Genomic DNA, 27048 nt, shown 5'->3' with positions numbered 1-27048 from the left:
AAATTTATAGCTTTCTGCTCAGAAACTCATTCACTGACTGTGAGAGGCTTGAGAAGGAACTAAAATGGCAAAAGTTGGCTAACCATGCAGCTTATTGAGACTGAATAGTGTTTGAGTATTTGTTAGTGAAACTATGCTGGGCTGGCAGAGAGTTCTGTTTTAAAATATACACTAATTGATATCTGTAATAATAAGTAGAATTATAGTATAATTTGCTTATGAAGACATAGGGTCAGAAATACTCTTTATCTGCAAAAAACATTTAGGCCTTTCAGAGAAGTCATCAACATTTTGCCCACTGAACCCCATTAGAGTAGAGTAAAACAACTTTTAAGTCTCAGCTAGTTTTTGAAAAAGAATGGAGATTCTTTTCCCTGAAACAACTAAATTAAACAAATACGAAAACAGCCTTCAGAAGATACTTCTTTCCACAGAGTATAGTATTTCAGAAGTGTCTGCTTTGTTTTTCAAAGGCAAATACTTGACCAAAGTTAGCAAGCCTGCTAATGAAAAGGCAGTTTTTTCAGTATGTTTGGAAAACTTTCTCATTTGCAGGGAGCTCTGCCTGGATTACCAGCTTCCTACAGCTCTCACTTTGCACAGAATTGCTATGAAAATGCTGTTTACTTCTCACAGCTCCCAAAGACCAGCAACTTATTCACATTTGTACTGAAGTTGGTGTAAAGAGAATAACTTAAGTGCTTCAGAAAACCAAACCTTGAACATATACATACATAGCTTCTTAAATTGGTGATGATGGGATTTTTGAACCCTGTTGGTTGAGACCTATTATCTGGAGAGATCTATTGCGTCTGTCCCTGATATGGCAAAAGATGACCCTGAGTATCACCTCCTCTTCCTCCTGTCAGTCCCAGTGTTGTGCAGCTCCACAGGACAGAGCAGGGTTGTGAGGGGGAAGAAAGGTGAAGACAGGGACTGTTCTCCCCTGTTGGACACCCCTGAGGCCATATCCATCTGCTATCTGGGCTGCCCTGTATCAGATGGATGCAGGGAAGGGTCTCATCAGATGAATCCCATCATGGGGTGGTGAGGGCAGGAGCGCACACTGCATGAGATGAGGGTGAGGGAATGAGTGTAGTTTGTTCATTGTAAAAATCACAATTGTATGTACAGTTATAGAGATATTTATATGTTTACTGTACCTGTATCTTGGGTGAATTATTGCATATATGATGGGGTTGTAGATTGCAGAAGCTTTGGCAATAACTGCTGGCACAGATTTGGAATATGGTGTTAGGGTGTTGGCTCGACTAAAACAAAGCAAAAACATTACACACAGCTATGCCATGGATTAATACCAACTTACTAAAACATATTACTCTTTTTGACCATTTTTGTGCTGTGTATGAAATGTTAATTCATTCAAATGCATTCTTTGCTCAGATGAAAGGCTTGCATTTGACAGAATGTACTTGATTTCATTTATTTGGAGAAGATGGAAGACTTGCAAGTAATTAGTTATCTATTTGAGGGTGATCAGGAACACAAAGAATCACCTTCCCTGTTTCTACACCAGAGGAAAAAAAAAAAACCGAAATAACACACCAAAACAAGCCCCATTGTGGCCATCTGGGAAAAGTGAATGCAATAAAAAAAGAAAACAGAATTAAACCTAAAAATCTTTCAGCAACAACATCCGTGCTGCACAGTAATGGTTGTCAATGACTTAGTTGCAAACACTGCAGAAGGAAGAGAGGACTAGAAGCGGTTTGAAACCAATATTTTCTTTTTAACCCACAGTCAGTCATGTGTGATCAATGTCAGCACAGGATAATTACAACTAATACAGAATCACAAAATAGTTTTGGTTGGAAAGGACCTTTAAAGATCATCTAGTTCCAACCTCTCTGCTATGGGCAGGGACATCTTTCACTAGACAAGGTTTCTCAAAGCCTCATCCAACCTGACCTCGAAATCAAGAATGTGTGCTGGCAAGAAAACATGTCCCTTTGGGGCAGAGAGCAGTTGGAGGAAGACGGGAGCTCAGGCATGAATATGAGGGAATATAATTTATCTTCTGCCCTTTGTCAGAGGCAGCAGTGTATGGAGGAAGCTTCTTGAGAGAACAGGTATTAGAGAGAAGAGATTAACTCCTCCAATTCATACAAAGAAAGTATCATGGGGGAGAGGAAACAATGTATAACAAAATGCAGATAAAAAGTCATAATAGTTTTAAAATACATAGAAAAATAATCACTTTTCTGGCTTTATCCACAAGAATATAGTGAAGAATGCAATACTACCTCTAATGTAAAAACTACTTAAAACCCTTTCAAAGGAAGGGAGATCTGCTTCTTGTGGGTGACAGTACTAACCATATTTGTATTTCAGAATAACCCATGCTCTTTGGATTATGTTTCCACTTACCCCGCCCAGGCAATCAAGGTGACACAAGCATATGGAGACCAAGACAAGACAAACACAATGATGGCCACAAAAGCAATTTTTGCCAGTTTCCATTCATTCTTCATGGATTGAGAGAGGTAGGATTTCCGGCTGCAGGACCCCAGCTTTTGAACATCTCTGTGAGGGGAAAAGAATACAAATACATTAGCAGGAGGGTAAAAAAGTGAGGTGCAACATCTCAAATATGTTCTCAGCAACATGCAAAGTGGAGCAGATTTCATCTTTCCCTCCTCTAACTCTTCTTTTGTCCTCTGACACTTAAAACCTCTGGTAATTCATGTAGTGAAATTGTCCCAGGCATTCTGTCTGAGCTTTGTTTGCCTGTGGAACTGAGCCAGAAGAACCCCTGGGACTACAGGACAGGACTGCCGTGTCCATATCCTAACACAAGGAGGGTTTCAGGTTGGGAGGGCAAGAAATTGGCACCCCTTTCCTTTCATTGCTCTCAGAAGTGGAGCAAGCAAAGGCACAGCTGGATGCAAAAATCAAATCTTATGGCTTTTCCTTTTCGAGGGAGTAACAGCTTGCAGAAATTCAGCTCATGAGGTAATATGCGCTGGAATACCCTGACTAGTCTGAGGAACCTGGCCCCAAACACTTACAGGGACATTCCCTGCAGATTCATTCACTGAAGAAGAGTATTTTCACAGGGAAGTACAACAGGTAGTCCTAATATTTTTGCAAAAAAAAGTCCCATCAAATTATCTTCTCATATCTGACAAACACCCCCCACTTTATTGGAAAAATTGTTTCATATAGTTTAGCATAGAAATAACAATTTTTACATATCAGTGTTGTTAAATGAAGATATATTTCTGTGATTATTAGCCAGCAGGGTAACAAACTGCTTCCTGGTGCACTGTGAATATACTCATAAAGTGAGAGTACTGTATTAGCGAGCAAAAAGGCACAGAAAAATCTTGTGGCCATTGTGCTTCATGGGTGTACAAGATGCCATTGTTTTTAAGATGCATTCTTAAAAACCAAGACTAAGGAAAAAATATAAAGTTCAGTAAGAACTTCAATTTAGGCATATAGCTAAACAAGTTTGTAAAAATGGAATTTAGCCTTGTGAAGCCAAACGACTTCAACAAGTACCTAGGCACAGAGGAAAGCCATCAGAGTTGGTGACACTGCAAGCAGTGGGAAGGACTCACAACCCCACCTGGTGCTGGATCAGACCAGAGATAAGTCATGTGCTCATTAAGAGAGAAATTATTAACAGAATGAAGTTACTTTACAGATATAAAAGTCTGATGATTTTTTTTAATTTCAAATCTAGACCAAGAATTTGGGAAAGAAAAAAAGAAGTGTCCTAACAAGCACAGCCGAATATTGTGTGCACAGTTGTGATGCCTGGGTGAACCACAAGGTTTTCTGGGATGCCTGCCTTAAATAAAACTGACAAAAAGTATGACGAATGTTATGTTTACAGAGCAGCTCAAAGGCAGATGATGCCCCCATTGCTACATGCTGAAAACTGTGCTGGAATGCACAAGGACCATGTTTCTTGTATTGAAAATCTGAAATACAAATAATCCAAACTATCAAATTATCTGATGTATTATTAACTACCACATATTGTGATAAGATTAGAAACACCAGGGACTTCTTCCCCTATGCCAAAATACACATATCCATTCCAGTTTTACATTGATAAAAATATTTGTCTAGTCACAGCTGTTAATGATCTGCCACTTAATATCCAATTTCAGTTCAGGTTAATTTTTAATTCAGATTTTTCTGCAGCTAAAGAAATTGAGAAAGTCTTCTAATACAAGAAAAGGGAAATTCACTTATTTCAGCTACATTGCTTACCTGCCAGTACGTCTTATGGCCAGGAACATAGATAAATAACAATGGAATATTATTATCAGGGGAATAAAAAACACGCAGCAACATAAAATCATGGTGTAACTTCTGTTTGCAGGGGAGTAGGTTACATAGTCCCATGTACAGGATATCATCAAGCCCTCAGGCACATAGGAACCTATGAAATACATGGAATACATTATTCACACATACACCCAAAGCTTGCGCAGTTGCTGATCCAACAACTGAGCGCTTAAAATAAACCTTGTACTATATACATAGTCTGCAAGAGCTAGGCTGGCCGTATTATACGTGTGGTCTGAGAGTGTGAGTGCACGTGGGGAGAGGAGGTCCTGACTGCCAGACTCTCACATATAGCTAATACTCCTTCTGCAATTTGTTCTGCTTGAACACAACCTGAGGGTAGGGGGAGGAGGGTATCTGTTCTGTAACATATACAGATATAGGGTACAACAAACCATGAGGCACTGGCTAGGCATCCTCCCGAGAACTTATCGAAAACCTCATTGTTTCGTATGCCAAGCAAGGCTAAAAGAGGCCACATAGAGAACACTAGAAGAGGTAAGAGAGCAGACAACATACTCCACCCGAGGAGCGGAGCCACGCTCCATGCCAGCGAGTACAGCCACACGAGAGCGATGATCTGCATGGTGCGTTTCTTTGAGCTCCACTGTATGGATTGCAGGGGCTTAGTGATCACAAGGTAGCGGTCAACAGAAATAGCTAATAAAGTCATCATTGAGGTTATTCCGAAGAGTGCCCCACAGAAAGCGTACAAGTCACAGCCTGAAGTAGAAAATGGCAATGTCAGGGATTTTCTTAAAACAGATGCATGTTTTCTCTCAGTGCCTGACATGATAAACCTCCCAGTTTTTTCCTGGCTCAGTACTTCTCTCCCATTAGAAGGATTTTCTTAGCCTCACAATTTTATAGTTATTAAAAGTTTATTAGAAAACCCACAAATATCAATAAAATACAAATACATGTATTTAACAAGTCCTACTCTCCACTGCAATTGTGGGCTGCAACTGGGAACCTCTTGTCAATGGAAAACTGCCTCAAAGAAAATCCAATCTAGTTAAAGTTACGTTTTCCTGGATTGTTGCCCAGTATACTGACCTTAACAGGCTGCAGCAGACATCTGTCTGCTAATGACAGATGTGTGTTTAAAACAATGGCTTTGGTTTATATGGCTTAAAAATGTAGAAGTGGTTTAAATTTGATGGTTAAAAGACCAGCTGGAGCGCTTTAAAAAAAGCCTGACAGTTTTTACACGAAGCAGGGTTTTTTCTCCCTTTTTGCGTTCAGGCATTGCACTAGCAGATGAAATCTTGTAGAGTTACACTGTCCCTAATTCGATTCAGAAACCTGTGCCAAATGATCATTTTTTGAGATCTTGTGTCAACCCATGTGGTTACAGACAACAGCCCACTGGTAACAGGAGGCAGTCAAAACACCAGATTCAACCTTAAAGCAAACTTCTTCTAAAGTCTTTGTAAGTAACCTGCAATAAAGGACAGAATCCTACTCAACCCAAATCAATTTCTTCACTTGTGGCAGCATGCTAATTTACACTGATTTTATCCAAAGGCATGAACAGAACTAAAAACATCCTCAAACTGAAGAAGAGTCCCTTCTGTGCTGCTAAATAATACATGGTCTCTGGGCTTGCTCCACTAATACACGACCACTACTTGGTGCTAATTTTCACCCAATGATGTGATCAGCAGCACCAAGCAGAGCATTGAGCCTTCTGAAGAACTTGCTATACTCACATTTCAGCTACAATTTGAGCATGCATCACCTTTGCTCTCTTGCAGTTGGAAAGAAAGGAGCTTAAATTTGCAGAGTCCTCAACTGACTATTGTTATTTAAATCTCTTAATTAAATATGAGATTCCTAGAAGCATGCTAATGGATATCAACATGCATTTCAAAATAAAAGTAACTCCCTCTTAAACTAATACAGAAAAAAATATTTACAACTTAATAAAACTTTTCTACCCATCTACAGTCATTTCATCTGCCCTTACAAGCTAAACAGTAAGAAGATTACATGTTGATCTTGATTCCTTTCTTTCCAAAATAAGTTAAGATCAAAGAATGACATATATAACACAAAACATGCTATCCTGCTGACTGATGATGTCAAGAACCAGGGCTGTCACTCAAGAATCTTGTGCTGCTCTCTCCACAGCACAAGCCGAGGTTGTTATGGCTAAAATAGGCTGCAGACAGTGTAGAGCTGGTGAGGAACAAATTAGTGTTGAAAAGTACCTATATCTCCAAGTATCCACTCTCTGTGCAAGCTGTTGACAAAGCACATGGGTGCCTGAGAAGCTGACATCAGGAAGTCGCTCACAGCCAAATTCATTATAAAGTAGTTTTGGGGTGTCCTCAGCTTCTTGTTGCTTAAAAACATGAGAAATAACATGATTTTAAATAGATAAAGTGAGCAGTTAACTTTATAACTTGGCTTACTAGCATGAACAGATACTATCCAGTGGTTACTTACAGTCAGTCAATTGCTAATCATTAAGCAATTACTGCAGCCACAGATGTAGTTATTTCAAAATGATGACTGACAATAGCAGGGGGGATAAAATAGGTTGTTTCCACCTCAAAATGGGGAGAATTCTAGCTGTCTTGAAAACCATGAATTTGTTCAGGACAAGAGCAGTTCCCTGTAAGTGCAGTAATAACTGTGAGCATCCAGCACTGCACAAGACCAGGATCTGAAGCACTTACAGAGCTAAAGTATCTGCTTTGGGTGAATTTCTAAAAGCTGCTGACCTCAAGAGTCACCACATTACCACCGATTAAATGACCCTTTGCAGAGTGCTACGGCACAAGCAACCCATGAGCAGAGATTTGAAAAAACATACTTCTCATATACATCTTGTAAGGGAGAACAAAAGCTCTTGGCTGCAGATGGGCAGGCAACATTGAATTCCAGAACAAAGAGTGTGAAAGCAGCAGCCGGTCTACAAGCAAAATTTATCCAAAGAAAACAAACATCACTTCCAGGCTGTTTTCCCCACATCTCACTACTTCATGTAGCCTCACTTCATAGGGATATCTGGAGTTACAACCTCCTTGGAAACTTTCTGCTAGTATTCAAGGTTACCCTTGGCTCTAGCCAAGAAGAATAAAGATACTGGTAGCATAATAAAGAACCTGTCACTTTTACCTGGGGTTATTTGGTTGAATATGCCCTTGTTGCTCTGATCGAATATTATGTCCCACTAGGAAAGTTAAGTTAATTTCTGAGTTCATTTCACCCAAATCTACCTTAAAACTGGCACTTTTGAAGGATGTACTGAGAAGGCATAACAGTGACCTAGTAGTCCCTCAATGTCAACCACTGTATTAGTTGCATGGTGAGATAAAAAGCTCTGATACCTAGAACATGAATTCAGGACTTTTCACAGAGCTAGGTACATACAATACAAAAGGAGGTAACACAGCACACTCTGTGAGACATAGGGAAAAATCAGAATTTATAAATAACTTTATTTCTGCAAACTGCATGCAGTAATTTTTAAGACTTGTTTCTTTTCCCTCAAACACCTTCTTTAGTGTAGATAGTTGAACAACTGAGGCCTTTCTCATGTGCTTTAAAATACCACTGTTGCAGACAACATGAATGCCTTTCCTCATGCTGATAAAGTAGTACTGAAAAAGAAATTGAGAAAGCCATCTCAATGCTGCTGCAATTCTAACAAAACCTTGGGTCTCATAACTGCCTGCAACAACTGGGTGAGAGAGGGTGAAGAGTTCACACCTTTGCACGTGCTCATCTGCCTATGGAGATTTTCCTACTTTGACAATTTAATGCTTTTATTACACTAGTTAAACAAACAAATTTCAAGCAAAACAGAGAGCTTGTGCTGCATTTCAGAAATCATGACGGTATCTACAGTTGCAGGGAATCCAATTTCTTCTCTATCTCATATTAAAAGCCAGTTATTCAAAATAACTAAAGTAATATATTTGTCATAAACATTTAAGAACAAGAAACTAATGGTTGGTTCATAACGCCACCAGTGTTTCTAGCATCATAAGCCCCTCTGCATAAACATGTACGATGACAGCAAGCAGTAAGCGAGGTGGATTTTGAAATCCAGCATCACAGTATAACACAGAAGGTGGCTATTTTTTTTCCATGAGACTTTTGCATACTCCAGCTGCAGTAGCTTTGGCTGTCTATTACGCTGTCAGCAGCCAAGTGAGCAAACAAACTGACAGAAATCCCATGATCTGCCTGAAGCAGGGAATACACTGATGGCATGAGTTCATCTCATGTAGCACATTGCTTTCTTGGTCCTTCCAGGACATCTGGGCTGCTGGGAGGAGCAACAGGTTTTGTCAAGTATTTCTGTACATTCTACAGGGTGAGTGAAGAAGTCTGCAACCAGGAAACTGTGGTTTCTATCATTAAAAGTATTAAACTCTTCTTCAAACTTTCAGTTGAAATTGTTTATAGAACAAGGTATTCTCAGGAATTTACACTGAGGTCATCAGTGATGTGTATGGGGGGTGGGGTGGGTGGAGGGTGTTTCCTTTCCCCTGTTTGGTGCAATAAGCTATTGCTTGGATATTTAATCCAAGAGGGAACCAATGCAGAACATCTGCACACACATACACATGTGAACCCTAAGGCCAGTCAGAAGAACTGTAAAAGGAATTTTTGTACCTGTAAAACGCATAGAGAACGAGGAGGTTTCCGATGATGCCAATGGAGCCAATAATGAGCACACATGTTCCTACGGTGTAAAGAACATAGTCAGGGATCTCTGCCTTGGTCACAGTGTGTGGCTGGGTGCCCATGTTGAAACCCTGAATGGAAAGCAGAGGAAAAGGAAAGCTTAGCCCATTCAGGATACTTATTCCAGTAGACACATGCTCAGCCTGTTGCAGCAAGGCAGAGCATTCACTTCCCCATTTCATGCAAATCAAATACACACCTCTGAATTCTTTTTTCAGCCCTTATAATCAAGTTTTCCTCGAGTAGCCTTCGTTACTTTTAAGAGTACATATTTATATTTAAAAATGCAACAACAGGGGAAACACACCGGGAAAAAATACCAAGGAAGTTATGTGGTGATGTGGAAAGGGCAAAGATGTACTAGCATAAAACTCACTCTGGGTAACTGCTGCACTTTGAGGGTGCAGAGCTAGCTGACAATACAAACTTCAGTTCAACAAGGAATTGCCCATCATAGTTTGGTATTATTAGGAGCACTGATATCAAATCCCACTCTTAACAAACGTTAAATCCTCTGGGTCTCCACAAACTCCCTATCACCAACTTACAGTGCTGCAAAACCTGGGAATTCCCCATGGAAAAGGTAGGAGACCAGAGGTAAAACAGCAGTGTAGCATTGCCTGTGTAAGCACAAATACATTAAATAGTCTTGACAACTCTTTCACTGTCCTTTATCTCCAGCACATGAATAAAACCCCACCAATTCTCTGTTTTGTTTTGGTTTTTTTTTAAACAAATTCAGATTTATCACTGGATAAATTCAGCAGAAGGGCAGCCTATAGCTAACCCACTCAGCTCTCATTAACATTATCAGCAAGAAGAGTCCGAATTGCCTGATGAAGATTCTTATTGATCGAGCCAAAAGCAGCTAAGCCATGCAGAGCACTCACACAGGCAACTTGTCACAGCTAAGGACCTGCTTCGCATCACCAAATTTCACTGGTGTGCAACTCAGCAATGCGCTGGGTGTGGGACAAGGCTGATTTTGGTCTGTGAGAGAGGATCTAGGTGACAGAACAGATTCCAGAAGGTGATTATCACCCCACTAGTAGTATTTAAGCAGTCATTTGAAAAGGGTGAGAATAGCCTTTCTTTTTCCCTGTTGCCAGCTCCTAATCTCCCATACTGCTACTTTTCCATTCTGCCTTCTATTATTCCTCACTCATCTATGAAGTGCACACACTACAGCTCCCCCCTCGTACAACAGTTCTAGCTGTGGGCATTATCCCCTCAGCTGTATAATCCCACTGGGAGTGCTCCCCAGGGCGGGTAGCGTTCAGCAATAGGGAGCACTGGGTGAGATGCATAACACACCGCAAGCATCTGCAGAACAGTGAGTCTGGAGCAGAAACGCTGACAGAAAAGCTCTGGGCTGAAAAGATACAGGAAATGGTACAAGAGCTATGGCTTCAAAGCAGAAAGCTGCCTTCAAGCCTTCTCATCTGTCTGATGCACTCTGCCCATCATAGGGTGGCTGCCACCAACATGACACTTCACTAAAGTTTACATTACAGTAAAAGTAGAAAGAAACAAAGGGGAGTGTCTGCTGGTGCTGGCTGTGCCAGGGGGCTGCCACTGCTGTTCCCACCAATTAGGCAGCAAGAAAAAATGTCACCCTGTGTAGCATTTACCCCTGAAAAGGTGCAAGAGGTAGTGTAAGAGCAGGCAGCACACAGGGAGGTGCTGCAAGGAAATAAATACAACTGTGGCTATTCAGTGGCACCGAGCACAGACTGCACCATGCTTTCAGAGCAGGGCTGCCTGGGCACAGAAATTAACCATATTAAACTCCTTTCCTCTTCCCTCAAATGTAATCTTAGCAGCGTGTGTGCACTAAATCAGAACCCTGCCTCATTTCTGGCAATGCATACCAAAGAGGCTAAACTGGGGAGTTAGAGAAAGGATCCTTTTTCTTTTCTTCCTTTCTAGCTTATCTGTTAGATATGCTCAGGGTTTACATCTAAATACCTCTATATAGAGAGTTATTATATAGACTAATATTACACAGATGTAATTCCCGGCAAGTAGTACTTTCCTGTTGTATGCATTATGCTTTACTTCACCATATGGGTACTCGCTGTTGCAGAAACTCAATTCAGAAACGCACTATGAATTTCACACCCAAAGGTGTCTCGCGTTATCTCTCTGCTGAAGAGATGCTGACTTGGATGTTTTGGCCTCGTTTATTAAGTTCCCGGTGATGAACAGCGTCAAAAGCTGAAAATGTCTCCTGTGACACATTTGTAAACTCAGATTACAGTTTGCTGGCAATACTAGATGAAATATAAACTACTAATGCTTACAAAGTGGAATTTGGAAGGCAATAAATGCTGGGGCTACACAGAGCCTGCAATCTCAGCAAGATGTGAGGAATGTTTGAATTATATAGGCTTTGAAGAAGGGATCTTGTCTTCAGGGAAGTCCATAAAATACCAGTCACTTTTGCTGCATTAGTAATAGTAACAAGAATAACTAAGATCTGAATGAAAAGACGGCTACTTACTCACTCTGTTGGTGTTACCCTGAGACAGCAGGAAGTGGCAAGCATCCAGTTGTATGAAATGTGGCAAGCTGATAAAGACAGAAAACCATTTATAATGCTGTAATTTGGATCTAAGAAGACAAATGTGCACATCTATGCACGTGTGCATATATATATTTCAACAGAAAACCTCAACTTTTATTAGCTTGAAGCTATTTGAACCTAAAACAGGTTTAGCCTGTTTTATTTAGAAAATTTCCACTAGTTTAATTAAATTATTTTTTTATCAAAGAGAATTTATACTGTTTCACTCAAAAACACAAATGTAAAAAAGCAGCCCATGAAGATGCCAGTAATTGCAGCACGGCCAGCTTCTGGCATACTTGCCTATTCTGTACTCACTTTGTTTGGCTCCTTCTAAATTAATGCTACAGTCACTTGAGTTTTGGCTCTATAAGATGTTGGACCTGACAACCCACATAAATCATGATGTGGTCTTACCCTTATATGCAATGTGACTACAATATCAAAATGCTGTCACCTACACAGCAGCTTGGAGGGCTTTCCTGGCAGGGAAACTAAGAGATCTGCAGGCAAATAGAGGATAAACAATTAACAGCTGTCCCTCAACTAGCTGGCAAAGGATGCAGGCACCAGATATAAAAATAAACTTGGTCTATTTCTCCCAAAATAAAGACAGAAAACTTAACAGATGAGGAAAGTTATTCTATGAAAGCTTTTGTAATTCGATTTTTAGTGACAAAACAATCTCCAAATAATTAGAGCCATCTGTTTCTATTTTCCAGCTAGTAAGCTTAATAAAGATTGCAATGCAGAAGACAAAAAAATGTGGTTGAAAAAGGAGAGCAAGGGCATGTTCCCTTCAGTGTGTAGGGGTAGAAAATACTGGATCGAATTCAGAAATGGTTGTATGATTAGTATTAGGTGTATATAAGAGTATCTAAAGCTTTACTTACACTCTGATTTTGGTCATGGATGCAAGCTCATCTTGTGGAAATTATTTACACTGAAATGAGCTTAAGTAAGGGCTAGCTTACATGGGGGATTAATGTGCACTAACAAGGGAGTGAATTAACAGCATAGCAGCCTCTCTTGTGCTGACCTGCTACATGGATTTACAATGTAGAAGTTTGATTTTACTGTATAAGACACTTAAGTCTGAAATCTCCAAGTGTAACTGTATAAAGAAAAATATTAAATAATACTTAGGTATGATGAGATAGGAGCAATCCAGTGTGCTAGATACTAGGTAGTACTTGCCAAGTTCCTTGTAATTTCTGTGATGGTCAGTATAAGAGGTAATTCAGTATGAAGCACCATCTGGTTTGAATTGATGACAATATGTGGGGCTTAGTGATTATGTTGTACGTAGGAACTCTCGAATCAGCAAACAGAAGACTATTGCTATGTGGTGACTAGCGATGGTCAGGCATTTTTTAAATGATGATATATTTAAAATGAAAATTTGCGGAAAATATGAATACCTTTGGGTATTAAAACAAACAAAAAAAAATCCCAGCAACACCTCACTGTAAGTACAGATGAATTTGATCCTCAGAAAGCCAAATCAAACTAGTGATCATCTGCATGTGGAAAAGCTGCTTTTCTTACCAGTCTCTGGATGACACTCTTCTTTCACAGCTCATTCCAATCAGTTCACATGCTAAAGCCAGGGGTACTCAAACACATATGCATTTAATTAAGAAGACAACTGGTTTAGCAAATGGAACTGTGAATTTGATGTAGTTCATCCAAAAGTGACAAACAAGAATGGGAACTGCCAGTGCTGTGTACAACAGGACAAACAGCAAAGGCAGCTGGGTACCAAAGTCAGGCGTCTGCTCCAGACTTAGGCGGGTGTTTATCCAAACAGAGGTCATAAGTTTGTGGAAAAAAGAATATTTTTCTATAATAAGATATCTATCTAGTTAATTCCATTCCAGCAAGTGCTTCTGGACTGTTACTGAAATGAACAGCCAGTTGAAAAAAGCTTTTAGTACTTCAAGACTCACTTGGGGTATGTATCCTTTATTTCACATGTTTAGCACAGCCCCTGCTTTGTTGAAAAGATGCTTTCTTTCGGGTCCTCAGTATGTGTGCTGAAACTTCTCATAGTTGCAAGCAATCTAATGGAACATAGCTAACGCAGTAGAAAAATCTCCTAAAAAATCCAAGAGAAAACCATCAAAACCTGATAAATTTCTCAATATCATGAGAATATTGATATATATGAACTCATGATATTGGTTACTCAACAAGGTACTCAACAAGATGTCTACATATCCAGCCTTATAAGTCAATGAAAGCAAGGGTAATCAATCACTCACATGTTTTATAATTAATAAGGCATTAATGTAAAAATTATTCACATGAGACTAATACAACAATAAAAAGTAAACAATAAACGTGAAAATAAGTGCAGCTGAAAAACAATCTGGCTTGTGTTCCAGCTCAAACACTAACTGCTTGGGTGGGGATTAGCAAACGTGATGATAGCTTACTCGAAGTTTTGCAAGTTATTCTAGTGAGTGTGTCTGCACAACCTGGCCTTGGGAGGAACGCTGTGTTACTCATTCTTTTGTGCTTGTGGGAAAGCACTGGCAAGTAACTAGCACATATTCTTCTCTGCCTTAATCTGAGTTAACCAAACTTTGAGGCAACAGATTTTTATTCCAAGACCTGAAAGTTTTAAAGCAAGATACCAAAGGCATGTTTTCCAAAGGCATTTCTGTTCCAGTACTGATATACTTTTACAATCAAGACAAATAGCACTAACCAGGTCTTCACATCTTCCTCTACAGAAATTTTATCTTCATTTAAACACATCCAAATCTAACCTTAGAGTGCAAAACTTAAAAGAACCCAATTCAACTATGACTTAAGCATTTTTGAAAAGCAAGACAAACAAAAGCCCACTACCAGAAGGTATAGTGGGCCATAAATGCCTTCAAAATTATCTGATGCTATGTCCAAATGCACCTCAAATTACAACACAAGCTGTGCACGCTTAGCAGGCAGCGTGCTCAGGCAGGCAGCATGCTCAACAGATCTAATCAATACTAACACTGCATCAATGCATATCCATTCAGTTCAATGCATATCCATTTGGCCATGAGAGAACACAATGCAACAACAAAGCAGTAGATAGAAATCTCAAGATATATTTTTAGAGGACTAGAGAATATTAAAGAAAATCATGTGCAGTCAAAACATGGCATCAGAGTTACTTCCTTCAACATAAGATATTCTGGAGTCTTCAGGGAGAAATCATTTACACACAACAGCAAATATTTACATTTTTATCTTATAACACATCACGTTTTCCTAGGTTATTTTTCTCCCTCAGAGCATCTTAGTGCTAACTGCAGTTCTTTAATAATCACACAAATTTCACCCCGAACAAATAAATCCCTTTATTCTACGCTTACCACTCAGCAGTGAGAGCGCTCTGAACTCGCTGGCACTGTAACCCTTTGGCATAAGATGGGCTCTTCACCTGAGCTGCTTTCCCCTCTCCACTTCCTTTGAGCTTCTGTAGCTCATCCTGGTCTATTTTACGCATATCAGGCTGCCAGGTGACTGCTGCTCCCATTTCATCAGTCATGGATGCCTCCCACCAGGATACTCCTGCTCCAGCCTGCCCACTGTGCCATGAATCAAGAGCAATTTCATGAGCTGCCACTGTTTGCTGATGGCAACACAGTGCTGCAGCACCCATTGCCTGCTGGGACCAAGCCCTCTCCCACTGCTGCAGCCCCAGGCTTCAGGCCAAGCAGCAGGAAGCACAACTGCTGGGTGATGCTCATGTTGCTGTTTTTAACAGCAGCACCTGAAGAAATGTCTTGTGTGCCCACAGATGTTGGCAACATGTTACCACATTTTGAAATTCTGATCTCTGCCAGTGGATATAACATCATATCCTGATGTTTCAAAGAGCTTGAACATATAATCTGGATTCTGGGCAACTAGGCTTTTTTATTTGTTTGTTTGTTTGTTTATTTAAAAGAATATTTTCTTCCTTACTGTTGAAAACTCAAAGCAAATCCTTCACCAGCCACCTCTGGCTTTATGGATCTAGTCAAGATGTGAGTAGTCTTTTCACTGCTGTCTGTTTGGCTTCCTGGGGAGACCCACTCAGCTGCTGCCAGAAGATCCATGTGTGAAAACTGCTCTGAGAGGTGGGCTTGCATTTTAAACAGATCCCATGAAAACGTGCTTATTTTTAAGGGTTGTGGGGAAAAAAGAATCAGCAGCTGACATCAGCTTTTCAAAGGGTGATTACCAAATGAAAACACATACATCCTAATAAGCCAGTTAAGGCAAGATGTTAATAACTTACACTAATCCTATACAGTCTTGCTAATGCTACTTTTAAAAATACCAATAGCTAATATTTTTCATCAATATGGCAATTTGGTTCCTGCTGGATTCTCTGCTATTTTTTCCTGTTCTGTCAGCTATGAAGAAGTGTGGTGAAGGAAGTGCAATGTGGAAATACACTTCCTCTATTAACTACATTTCAGTAAAGTTTTATTTACAATTTTTACTCTCTGAACTTAAACACCTGCAATTCTACCAGAGAATCCATCTCACTCTCTACATTTCCCTATTTATAAACAAACTGATTTTTCTTCTGTAGTATATATCTTTTACTGAAGGCCTGAAACCAGAGACATTCTTCACCAACTAGGATTATTTCCATATTTCAACAAGAAATCTTGGCCATGGGTGGTAGCATGGGGGTGGAGAGCAATTTAAAGCAATTCCCCAGTTTCTTGATGCCATTTGCATCATTCTACCATGTATGTTTAGGAACATGAAAACTGCTAAAAGTAGTCAGATCAGAAGCCCACCAACTCCTGTATCTTACATTTGACAGTGTGTGGCAACAGATGCTTTTAGGGGAAGAACATGGGGAATACAGGAAGGGTACATCCTCAATCTGTTAACTTCAAGCATGTTTGCAATATTAGTATGGACACTGTAGCATTCAGGTTCTGTTTAGATCAAAGAAATATCTAATCACTCTAAACTGAGGATTATTTCCATGTAATATCTGCTTGCTTCTATTTAATATTCCTCTGTGCATGGAAGGGGGATGTGCAGAAGGCAGAGCCAGACTCTTCCCAGGGGTGCACAGTGAACAGGCAAGAGGCAACAGACACAGTCGCAGCAGGCAAAGTTTTCAATGAGATTGGCGAAGCACACAAACAGCCCAGAAAGGCTGCACAATCTTCATCCATAGAGAATTACAAAACATTGAAGTTAGCACTGCTTGGAGCAGGTGGTGGGACTTGACAACCACTCTTCCAACCTAAAATATTTCATGATGCCAGCAATAAAAGTGTCGAAAATATACAGTCTAAAAAAAAACGGTTTAGGCCATAAGTAAAATGAAATCTTATTTCAGTGACTTGAGGACAGGTATGCTGTCTCAGTAAATTGAAAATCTTCCTACTTACTTTCTTTTACTTTCACAAGGAACTGGGGACAGACAACAAAAGTCAAATGAACCTATATGCATGTTTTGCACCCAGACAGCATAGACTAATTTCAATTAGGGACCATATTGAAAAGGAAGGCTGTGGTAAGTGCTCCACTTCATTTGTAACAGTTTTCCTACTGTGGCTTTAAGTCCCACGTGAAAAGACAGACTTCCAGAGGTTTTTAGGCACTTCACACCTATTGATTGTAGGTGTGGCAATACACCTACTCTTCTCCCATGTTGCTGAAAATACTCTTTGGTGTTTATTGCACTGTAGAGGCTTAAGTATCAGGAAAACCTGGCTTTGAAATATTTTATGATTAATTTTAGAGAATTTAACTGGATCACTGAAACATTGTTTAGTCCAATAGCCTATGCATTTTAGTCGGACATATTCCCACTACATACTCTAAAAACCGTTTAGAAAAAACTACCTTGCCACCATAGGTAATGGAGATAATGGAGGTAACTGGGAAGAGAAGGAAATTGAGATATATTTAAGATCCCATCTCTGCAGTGAAAGGCAACTCTTTATTGCCAAATGAAAGCATCTGGCAGTAACAGAACCTCCCTTAACTCTCCAAAACAAGAATAAAACAAGCTGTCATCTAGGAAGGATATCATTGCCATTCCAGTCACCTGGAGGGAATTCCTTGTGGATTTAGCATTACTAAAAGGACAAACAGACCAACGTGCAATGAACAAGTGAAACTGGCAGCTCAATTTACAATTACTGCAGTACTGAAGACTTATTTCAGAGGAAAGTTGAAGCAACACTGGCAAACTAATAAGTAACTGTAATATGGGCATAATTAGAGAGAAATTTCGGCAATCAAAAGACTCAGATTTATAAAATGCTAAAATAATGGAGTATGCTTTGGTACATTTAGTTGTAATAGGTGTGTATATTAAAAGTAATTTTGGTATCTCTCAAGAAACTTAATTATCTTACGGTGTTGCTCATCTTGGAGAAAGAAGCAATATCTCACACAAAAGCAAGTGCCTTTACTTTAATCTGGGCAAGTGAAGGAGCTTCACCCTTTCCCTCTCCACTGCCATGTGTAGCAAACTGAAAATAGGACTGACGTAGCTGTGTATATGTGGTGTCTTGTTTTAATTCTGCAGACCACTTTTCAAGACTATGAAAAATTACAAAATTTTCAGCACCTCTGTATTAGGAAACATCATCTTCCTCTCACCCTCACAATAATTTCCAGATATGGGAATACAAAATAATTCTGTTGCAAATGGATTACCTAAGGGTCTTGAAGCATCATCCAGGACACCATCAGACTGCTACCTCATGCGTTGTTGAGGAGCGACTGCAGATACTGCAGATCTTGCAGCCCACCAGCATTTGAGACAACCTGTCTTCCCTCATCAGCTGCTTTAACAGTAACTGACTTGCACTTGACTGTAGTAGCACCATTAGAGTTTTCCAAAGCACCAACATTAATCCCAGGGCTCTTTGGTGCTCTTACTGTCACCGCTACCCTTCATTTGCTAATGCTCATCTTCTGTGCAATGGTCTACTGCGTGGTGAGGCCAACACTGCATGTTTCTAAGCCATGCTCACCCTTCCTCTATCACGGTGAAGGTTTAGTCAGCTATGTTACTTGAATATTATCACAAGTTTCAGTATAGAAATCATAGCAAATTTTATCAGGTGTATAAGAAACTATGCATATTTTTCTTTTTTAAAAAAGGCAAGTAGTTTATTGATCACCAGAGTTACTGTTTGCAGAAAGTTCAGTGGAAGTACTTTGTCCCTTTTGTAATTAAAAATAACCCAAAACAAATAAATTTCCTTCTCACTTGAGATCAAATCCTTTTTCAGGCACTACTAACTTAACAGGTCAAAAAGAAAGCACGCTCCTTCCTGTTGTTCTATTAACACTAGACTATCTGTAGGTGTTTAAATGTTCGTTTTACTATCCAGTCAGTGCGGACTTGGTTTCATTTAGCCAGTCATTTCATTGGTAGCACACCTATCCTGATGGCAGTCAGTAAATTTCCAGAGGCATCAGGCACATATCCCACCTGACATTCAAGTCTGGTCTGCATCCTCTGCTGCCTGTTAATCATGGCAGGCTCTCACATGGCTCTGTCCATTTGCATGGCAAACATCAGAAAAATCCATTGGCCTATTTCTTGGGCTTTCTACTGGTTGAAGTATGCTTCAACTTTGCAAATGCTATCAAACAAAGCAGCTGATACTATTCCCTGGGTCTGCTCTCAGCAGAAGAGCCGGTAACTCCAGGCTCAGACCTCACTGCAACAAGCTGCCCCAGAGGCATACATAGTGATCCAGTTGCAGAGCAGCCCGCATCTGCATATTTATACAACTCCATGCACTCTGCATGTGTCACATCACATACTGGACTACTGACTACCATCTGGTATCGGGCATTTCTGACTGGTTTGTTATCTACTTGCTAAAAATGCTCTCAAGTCCCAGTATCTACCAAAGCTATATGTGATATTTGAACATCTTTTTATTTCGATGTTTCCCAGGGTGACATCTATCCTCATCACAGCATTCATAAAGTGTCTAATGGCCATACTTTTAAGTGCTCTAGTAGAGTGCAATCTGTTTGTGCAAGTCAGCCTGATGGTTGCCTCTCAGCTGCATTATGAATAACTCCTTCAATTCACTTGCACCAGTATACTAAGATTTCTCACTTTTCAGGGCTTGGAGAGCTTGGCTTGTATTGCAGCTACCGTGTCTTACAATTCTGCATTTCCTGTTACATTTGCATTACTGAGAAACTCTTAGGTACATTGATACCAAAAGCTGAATCATTTCATTTAGTAACATTGCTTTGTGGTGCTCTGGTGGTTCAGGAATCTAACAGCCTCATTTAATCACCTGCAACAATATGGAGACACACACTTCTATTTTGGGCCCAGTCTAGCGTGTGCAATGAATTCTGCTTCAAACTCTGCTTGGCCAAGGACTGCTGGATTAAGCAAACCATCTTCAGCAGTCACACTCTCTCTGCAGGCTGGCACCTCAGCGCACTGAAAGTACAGGACATCCTGGGAGGCATAATTTGCAACCTCTGAAAGCAGTCAGTGTCAGAAAGATTTCAACTTTAAATCCATTGATCAGTTTACCAAGGTGTATTTACACATACACGTTTTTTAAACCTAAGTTTATGGCAAGAGAAAGCAACAGAGAATGTGAACTAGTTCAAAATTTGGCAAGTAAATGGTGACAGGGAACAAAACTTGGACTTTCTAGGAAAACTTAGTGAATGTTTAACAGCAAAAAAATAACCTTCAGAGCCACCATGATAAAGATGTGAAAATAGGCAAAATCAATTAAAAGTGAAGATCTTCAGCACTGCCAGAACACACTCAGTACATTTAAATAATTTGGAGTTGTGAGATATGTGCTCAAACCCCTGTTCACTTGCCACTTAAGAGGGCTCTACAAGAAGCTTTATTCCAGGAAAATGACCTCTTGCAATGAGATCACGCCCACAGTTTCCCTCCCAGGCTGAAGTTTCTCCCATACCATTCCTATAACCCTTTCTCTTCCACTCTTAAGACTAGAAAAAGAAACAAATACTCCTGGTAGACTCCTCTGAATGCCAGGGTTTGGCTGGCTAATAAAATTAATTCCAGGCAAGTTATCAAAGATTTAGGAGGAAATCTTCTATCCTACAATCTATGCAAAGTATTGTAATGGTATAAGGTCAGGGTATACATGGTAGGGAGGGGGGTGAGGACAGGGGTAAACAAATTCTTCATATTCAGTTTGCTGATCTATCTCAGTCTTCTACCCCAAATCATCATAACTAATTTGTAACGCACAAGAAAATCCTCTGCTTTCAAATGATCCTAGCTAAATATATAAACAACTGACAAACCTCCAACAGCACTTCATTTAGGTCACTTTCCATTACATTAATAAGCTCCACAAAAGGATAACAACTCTGCAATCTGCTTTAGGACTTCATTTATACTTACTTTTCTTTTAGTTTTTTCTGCTATTAATGACCATATCACACTAAGCTTTAATCAGCTACATCTTGATGATGCAACAAGTACCATCATAAGCAACCACCTGCTACACCCTCCCCTGCACAGCCAATTTTTCTCATCAGCCAAAACTCCAAATCTATCCTGAAAATCTAAACAAAACAGCACAAATAAAATACATTTCCCTTTGCGGAGAGCTTGGTCAGCTGCACAAAAAAATAAATAAAAATTTATTACATCAAAACAATTCCAATAAGATTGGGTTTTTTTCCTTTTAAAGGAGAAGCAATTCATTTAAACCATTCCTTAGAAAACAAAGCAGAAGAGAAATGCACCCTTCCCTTCTCCCTGCCCAGCTCCCACTCTCTGAATCCTTCCTCCTGACACGTACTTTTTGGGTTCGGCGGTAAGCATCTCCCTTCCCTCCGCACATCTGCTCTGTGCAGGACTGCCGAGCTGTGACTCATGCCGAGGAGCATTTGAAATCCCAGGGTTTAAAAGCCACATGCAAGCAAGCCCTCCTCCGCTCCCAGCCTGATAGCTCCGGGAGCATATCGAACCGCAGTGCTAACTCCCAGCAAACCACCGATGCCGTTATTCAGCCTGACTGGTCCCACCATGACTGTTTCAAGTGCAAAAAGATTACTTAAAAAAAAAGAAAAAAGAAAATCCCACAACACCCAAATTTCTTTATTATTATATATATATATTTTTTTTAAGGATGGATACCCAGAGGAGTTTGTTTCCAGGCCATCCCAGCTGGCTACCTCTGCCCACCACAGCAGCATCCCGAACCCCCAAGGGTACCATCCGCAAGGCTGAGCATCCTCAGGCAGTCAGTGCTCTGCCTGCTCTGTACCTGCTCCCTGCAGTCTTGGGTAGGCAGCCAGGGAGGGAGGGTGAATCTTGCATGTCCCTCACAGCGACTCACGCCAGTGGCCTCTTATGCTTTTGCTGCCAGGAGCCTGGCTCTGCCTTGCCCATAACCCCCTCTAGGTGGCTGAAACCAGCAACCAAGCCCCCCCGCCACCACCCCCTCCACTCCCCGCCTCTCCTGGCTGGTCAGCCAGGCTCTGTCTTGCTCTTTGCATGCTCTGTGCTCCATGCCTATGGCCCATGAACCCCCATGGCTAGGTTAGGGTGGCTCTGCCCTGCTGCACATGTGAGCAGCCACATGCCTAAGCCTGCAGCTGCGTTTCTTGCAGGGCTGTCAAGGAGCAGGGACTGAGTATAAAAACGTAGAAACTCACCTTGGAGTTACCAAAATTTCATCTACAGCATCCTCAACATTGAAGCATCTGCTGTCCTGGAGACACTTGAAAAACCACAGAAAATAAAGTGAATGGCACCACTTAGGGCACAGGAATTTCTTACTTCACAGCATCTTGTTGGTGTCATGTTTGTAAAGCTGAGCTCTCCAGAGGCAGGGATGAAAAGAGCAGGGATCTGATGGCAAGCATGCTCTCCAAGAGCCTCTTTCTCTTACGCTCTGACCAGAAAGACATCACAAAAATAGTTATATTTTTATCCCTAGTTTTATTTTCAATGCATTGACAATATTTTCAACATAATTGGTTTCAGCATTCCTCTTTTAGAAGACATGAATGTAGAGGATTTGTGAGACTGAGCTTTGTATGGAGAAAAAGGGCTCAAAGTAGTACAGTGAGGAGTAGACTGAAATGATTCAAGGGACTTACATGGTCCTGCTATCTGGGACATGCCAGTGGTCACAGCTTAACACTATTTCTGCCCCCAGATTAGCTCTTTTAACTGATGTTTTTAAAGATGATAGAAATTAAACTACAGACATAAAACTTACGAATATGGCAAACATATACCACACAGATAATCTGTAAAATGCTGAAGAATACAGCAGAACATCCTAAATTGCAGGCCTAGATTTCAAAACAGAGTTTGCTTTGGCATTTAATATACTAAAGACATGATGGATATGTTATCATAAAATGAATAATCTGCCAGAACAGGAAAAAAAAAAAAGTGCTTCAGTGAAAACACAACATGCTGTTATGCATTGTACTATAAAAGCCAAAATTATGATATCATTGTTAAACAAATGTTCAGACATTGGTATTGTCTGTTGATCATTATTACTTCATCCTTGGGTTTCATTCCTTATCGAACCACCTTATTTCCTTTCAATTATCTGACTTGACACGTTCTACTTCCCTCCTGTGAAGAAGACCAGTAAAACACAAGATCAGTATTAGCTGCTGTATCTTACAGTCAATTGTACCTTGGCTTATCGATGCTTTATTTCTCAGGTCGGCCTGTTGACTTGATCTCTGTGATCTGGGAGTTGCAGATACATTTGGAAGCAAACTGCATTTCTTTCCATTGCTTTATATGCTCCAAGCTCTAATCCACCAAATGACACATACTTCAGACATTGTAACTGTTACATAGCTTTTTTTTTCCTTTGTTCATTGCATCTATTACCTAAATGATGTGATCCATTAGATTACCTTGATTGCCCTTAAAAATATTGTGATTGATGTCCTATATGTATCGTGAGACATCAAGTATTTGCTAACCTTGCAACTTTTTCCATAAACACTGGATTTCAGAGGAGAAATTATACACAGTTTCAGAAGTACTATATATTGTCTTTGCAGTTTCAGAACCTGTAGATTCATAATTTGTTAGCTGATAACATATTTTATCACTAATGTTTTTTAAATATTTGTTAAGGCAACAGAGGCCACATGAGAAATGATCAGCCCTCTGACATCCATGGATGGGTTCCCTTTTTCCCTCTACTTGCAGAAATGTGGAAATGCTGCTCTCTGAAACAGTGTGAGACCTGATGAGCTGTTCAGATGTCCTTTCCGAGGAACTGCTTGCTTTGCTCGTGGTGTTGTTCACTCCAACATCTGCAAGCTCGAGCTGAAACTTCTCTGAGGTCAGGCCACCACACACAATACCTTGCAGAGCTGGACCCAAAATGAACCCTATTTTGTGTGAGGTATTCTAATTAAAGCTAAGAATCGGATACCAAGGGAAAATTAAATGCCAACTAAAGCAAACTTTTGCAAGTTTCAGATGTGTTTAGACTGACAGGGTTTTGATTGATGGTTTGAGTTGGCTCCATGAATGACAGAGTTTAGGTGCAATTAAGCCTCCAGCTAGCAGCTTACTGGACACTCCTGACTCACACATCTCTCTTCCCTGCACTCACACCAAGATTAGTTCTTCATCAGGCCTTTCTATTTCAGCTGTTTGTAATTAATCCTGGGACATGCGAAAATACAGATAATCATTCAAGTGAATACAACCAGACAAAGTATTTGGACTCACTGAGCATTATGAACTGCATTTGCATGCTTAAACTCGTGATGTGTTTCACTAAAAAGCACTGAAAATCAATTCTTTAAAATTAGTCATGGGAAACAGGTCGCGCAAGTAACTAAAGTAGGTAAGGTAAATAACTGCCGAGATCCTCTGTTAAGAAACGAATGGTATTAGTTCCATGTGAAGAATTAAAGAAACCAACAGATCATTGAACAAAATGCAGGAAAGAAGTGGGTTTTTTTTTTTTTAATTAAAAAAAAAAGGAGCAGAGCAATTTAGGATGAATAATAGCACTTTACATGTCTATGACACCTTCCATTCCACAGGCTCCCAAAGCAGTTGGCAAAATTTAACAGATTGAAGGACATTATCTCCTGTACACTGAAATCCTTTTATCTGTCACTGAAGGTATCCCCACTGGATCAAAAAGCAGTATCTGTTTAACAGGTTAGATCTGTTGTGACAAACACCACATCTAAGTGAAGCTACAGGGAGAGTATAATTGTCAACAGCCAGAACTGGTGCTGAATCCTGGACTGAGCACTGGTTGGGAAAGGTCTGCTAGTATTTGTCCAGTTACCACTGGTGATGAAGACTTTATCGCAGATCTTGCAGACCTGCCATGCCCAGGGCAGGCATTCTCGTGAGCCAGCTCCTTAGGACACCAGCCTTAATGTGAGATGCCATCACAACCCATAGCCCCGCTTCCTGCAATGCTTGAGTGTTATATTCATCAGACAGGGAGAGAGCAGATTGACTGCAAACATCACACAAAGACAGAAAAAGGCACAAAGACAGAAGCTTCTTGGAAATCTGTCAACATTAGCAATCCAGGGTAGCAAAGCGGGCTAAATTCAGTGTACCTTAAGGACTGTTATCTAGAACAGCAACAAAAGGAGAGTCTCATTGAAAAGCTCCTCCAGGCTACAGGCTCAGTGGTGTGGGAGCAAGTTTCACACTGCCCTTCTCTCACAGTCATGTCAAGGATCTCAGTCCCTTTAAGGGATTATGGCCATAGCTGTGGCCACCAATGCTATGATCACTGAAGAGTGCAAAACAAGGCAAGTACAGCATGATTATTTAAAAAACCCCAAACAATAAAAAAAAGGCAGAAAGAAGAGAGTGTAATGAAAGAGAAATACACGGCCACTGAACTCGTATATTCTAGCTTTAAAAGGAAAAGAAATAGCATCCAAAGCCCTTTCCAGATTTGCTGTTGGAACAAAAGAAAGGTTAGGTATGTCGAAGATCGGTAGATAATCTACAGTCACATGTTCATTTTGGGATGGCAGAGAGGTATGTTTGTAAATGTGTTTTGAGGTGTAGAATAAGGAAGAGTAAAATAAAAGGTGAGAACAGAATCATATGCAGATGAGCAAAATGGATTTATTAAGCAGTCCGTATCTTCCAATGGTTTAAAGTAGCTACAAGGTTGATCCAGGAGTTAATCTTGGGATTGTTATAAACTGCAATGCAACTCTCAATGTCAGCCTACTGAGCTTCTGAGAACTCTGAAAAATCTCACATATTTAACATGGCAGCTGAAACATTTCAATTGCATTAAACGGCATTCCTCTGATATCCCTCCTATCCCCTTATTCTGCCAGCAGGAATGAGTTACCAGGACTCAGCCATGACTTTTCATCCCAGGTTCACCCTTTCCTAGAGTCCTTTCTGTGGAAAGAACAACCCAGCCAAGGTCCACTCTCAATCTTGTTCCTCAGGTGAGGACATTCATTGTCTTGGGTACAGGATTTTTTAGCCACATCTTTTAGTCTTCATGGCCTTTTAAACTTCTGCCTCCCAGGAGGGGGACTTCAGCACCAAGCCACATCCAAGGAGTGTTATGTCTGTTGGAGACAGAAAATAGCAGAGGAAAAAATGCAAATGTCAAAGGGCCGTAGGGCAAAGGAAGAGGAATTCAACTCCATAGTCCACTGGGAAGACACTCACCTGGGAGGCAGGAATACTGGCTCTTAGTTGCTGCTTCTTGCACTCGTATGTACCCTCTAGAAAGGCTGTTTGAACTGGAATGGAAATGGACCTGTCCTGGAACAGGGTCCTCAGATTAACATCTTTGCTGTGCCACCAATCCTGTAAACGAACCCCAATTTATGGTTGTTTGACAAAATTTCAGTAAATAAAATTCCATATTTTTACTTTTAACTCTCTTTTTGGTTGAAAAATACATTTTGTGATACAAGAATTTTCCACAGGAAAGACACTCTGATTTTTATTAACTCAGAAGTTTTCCTCTGGCCCCATTTAACCACAAAGTTTTCTCCAAGAACTTCTGGACAAACCCTAAAAGTCACAACTTTTGCTGTAAAAGTCATGGTAGTGGCAGCCACACAGACGTTTTTTTGTTGTACTGTTATTGTCTATACTGAAATGTTCCATTTCTGGTCAAAGGTGACTTATTTCTATAAACAGAAACATTTTCACACTTTAAAAGCTTAAAACAAAATCCTTTTGCCTAAAAAGCCAGCCTGGAGAATTCCATCCTGGAGGCTGAATTCATCAGCGTCCTGTCAATGCTTACAAGGGCTCTTGGTAATGAGGTTAAAAAACAGAAACCCAAACTTGTTATTTGCTCCCTAATTCAAACACTGTTTTCAAAAGAAACATGCCAAAACAAGGAAGCCCTTACAGGTCCTCAGTTTCTATATGCTAAAGGAGGGAAGAATATACTTGGATGTAAAGTAACTGTGACCAGCATGCCCTTGAAGAGCCAGAG

The 27048-nt window shown here is 40.3% G+C and overlaps 1 protein-coding gene across 5 annotated transcripts in view; it reads right to left on the bottom strand.

Annotated features, from left to right (window-relative positions):
* LOC115610579 (melanopsin-like) overlaps window positions 1–27048 on the bottom strand; it is a 73850-nt gene that overhangs the window by 14155 nt on the left and 32647 nt on the right. For 3 of the 5 annotated variants that reach the window (XM_030492303.1, XM_030492305.1, XM_030492304.1), the window contains 7 exons: window positions 22382–22491; window positions 8956–9098; window positions 6537–6670; window positions 4843–5046; window positions 4246–4417; window positions 2389–2544; window positions 1164–1271 (listed from right to left, as the gene is read on the bottom strand). In XM_030492303.1, the coding sequence (XP_030348163.1) occupies window positions 1164–1271; window positions 2389–2544; window positions 4246–4417; window positions 4843–5046; window positions 6537–6670; window positions 8956–9089 (908 nt within the window). In that variant the 5' untranslated portion in view covers window positions 9090–9098; window positions 22382–22491. Of the gene's footprint in view, window positions 1–1163; window positions 1272–2388; window positions 2545–4245; window positions 4418–4842; window positions 5047–6536; window positions 6671–7307; window positions 7394–8441; window positions 8723–8906; window positions 9099–22381; window positions 22492–27048 lie in introns of those variants that run through there. The other 2 variants (XM_030492308.1, XM_030492306.1) reach the window with 2 other exon arrangements.

Source organism: Strigops habroptila, chromosome 7 (assembly GCF_004027225.2).
Source record: "Strigops habroptila isolate Jane chromosome 7, bStrHab1.2.pri, whole genome shotgun sequence".
Lineage (NCBI taxonomy): Eukaryota > Metazoa > Chordata > Aves > Psittaciformes > Psittacidae > Strigops > Strigops habroptila.
The sequence above is the reverse complement of the archived record's forward strand: the minus strand, read 5'-3'. Positions and strand labels throughout refer to the sequence as shown.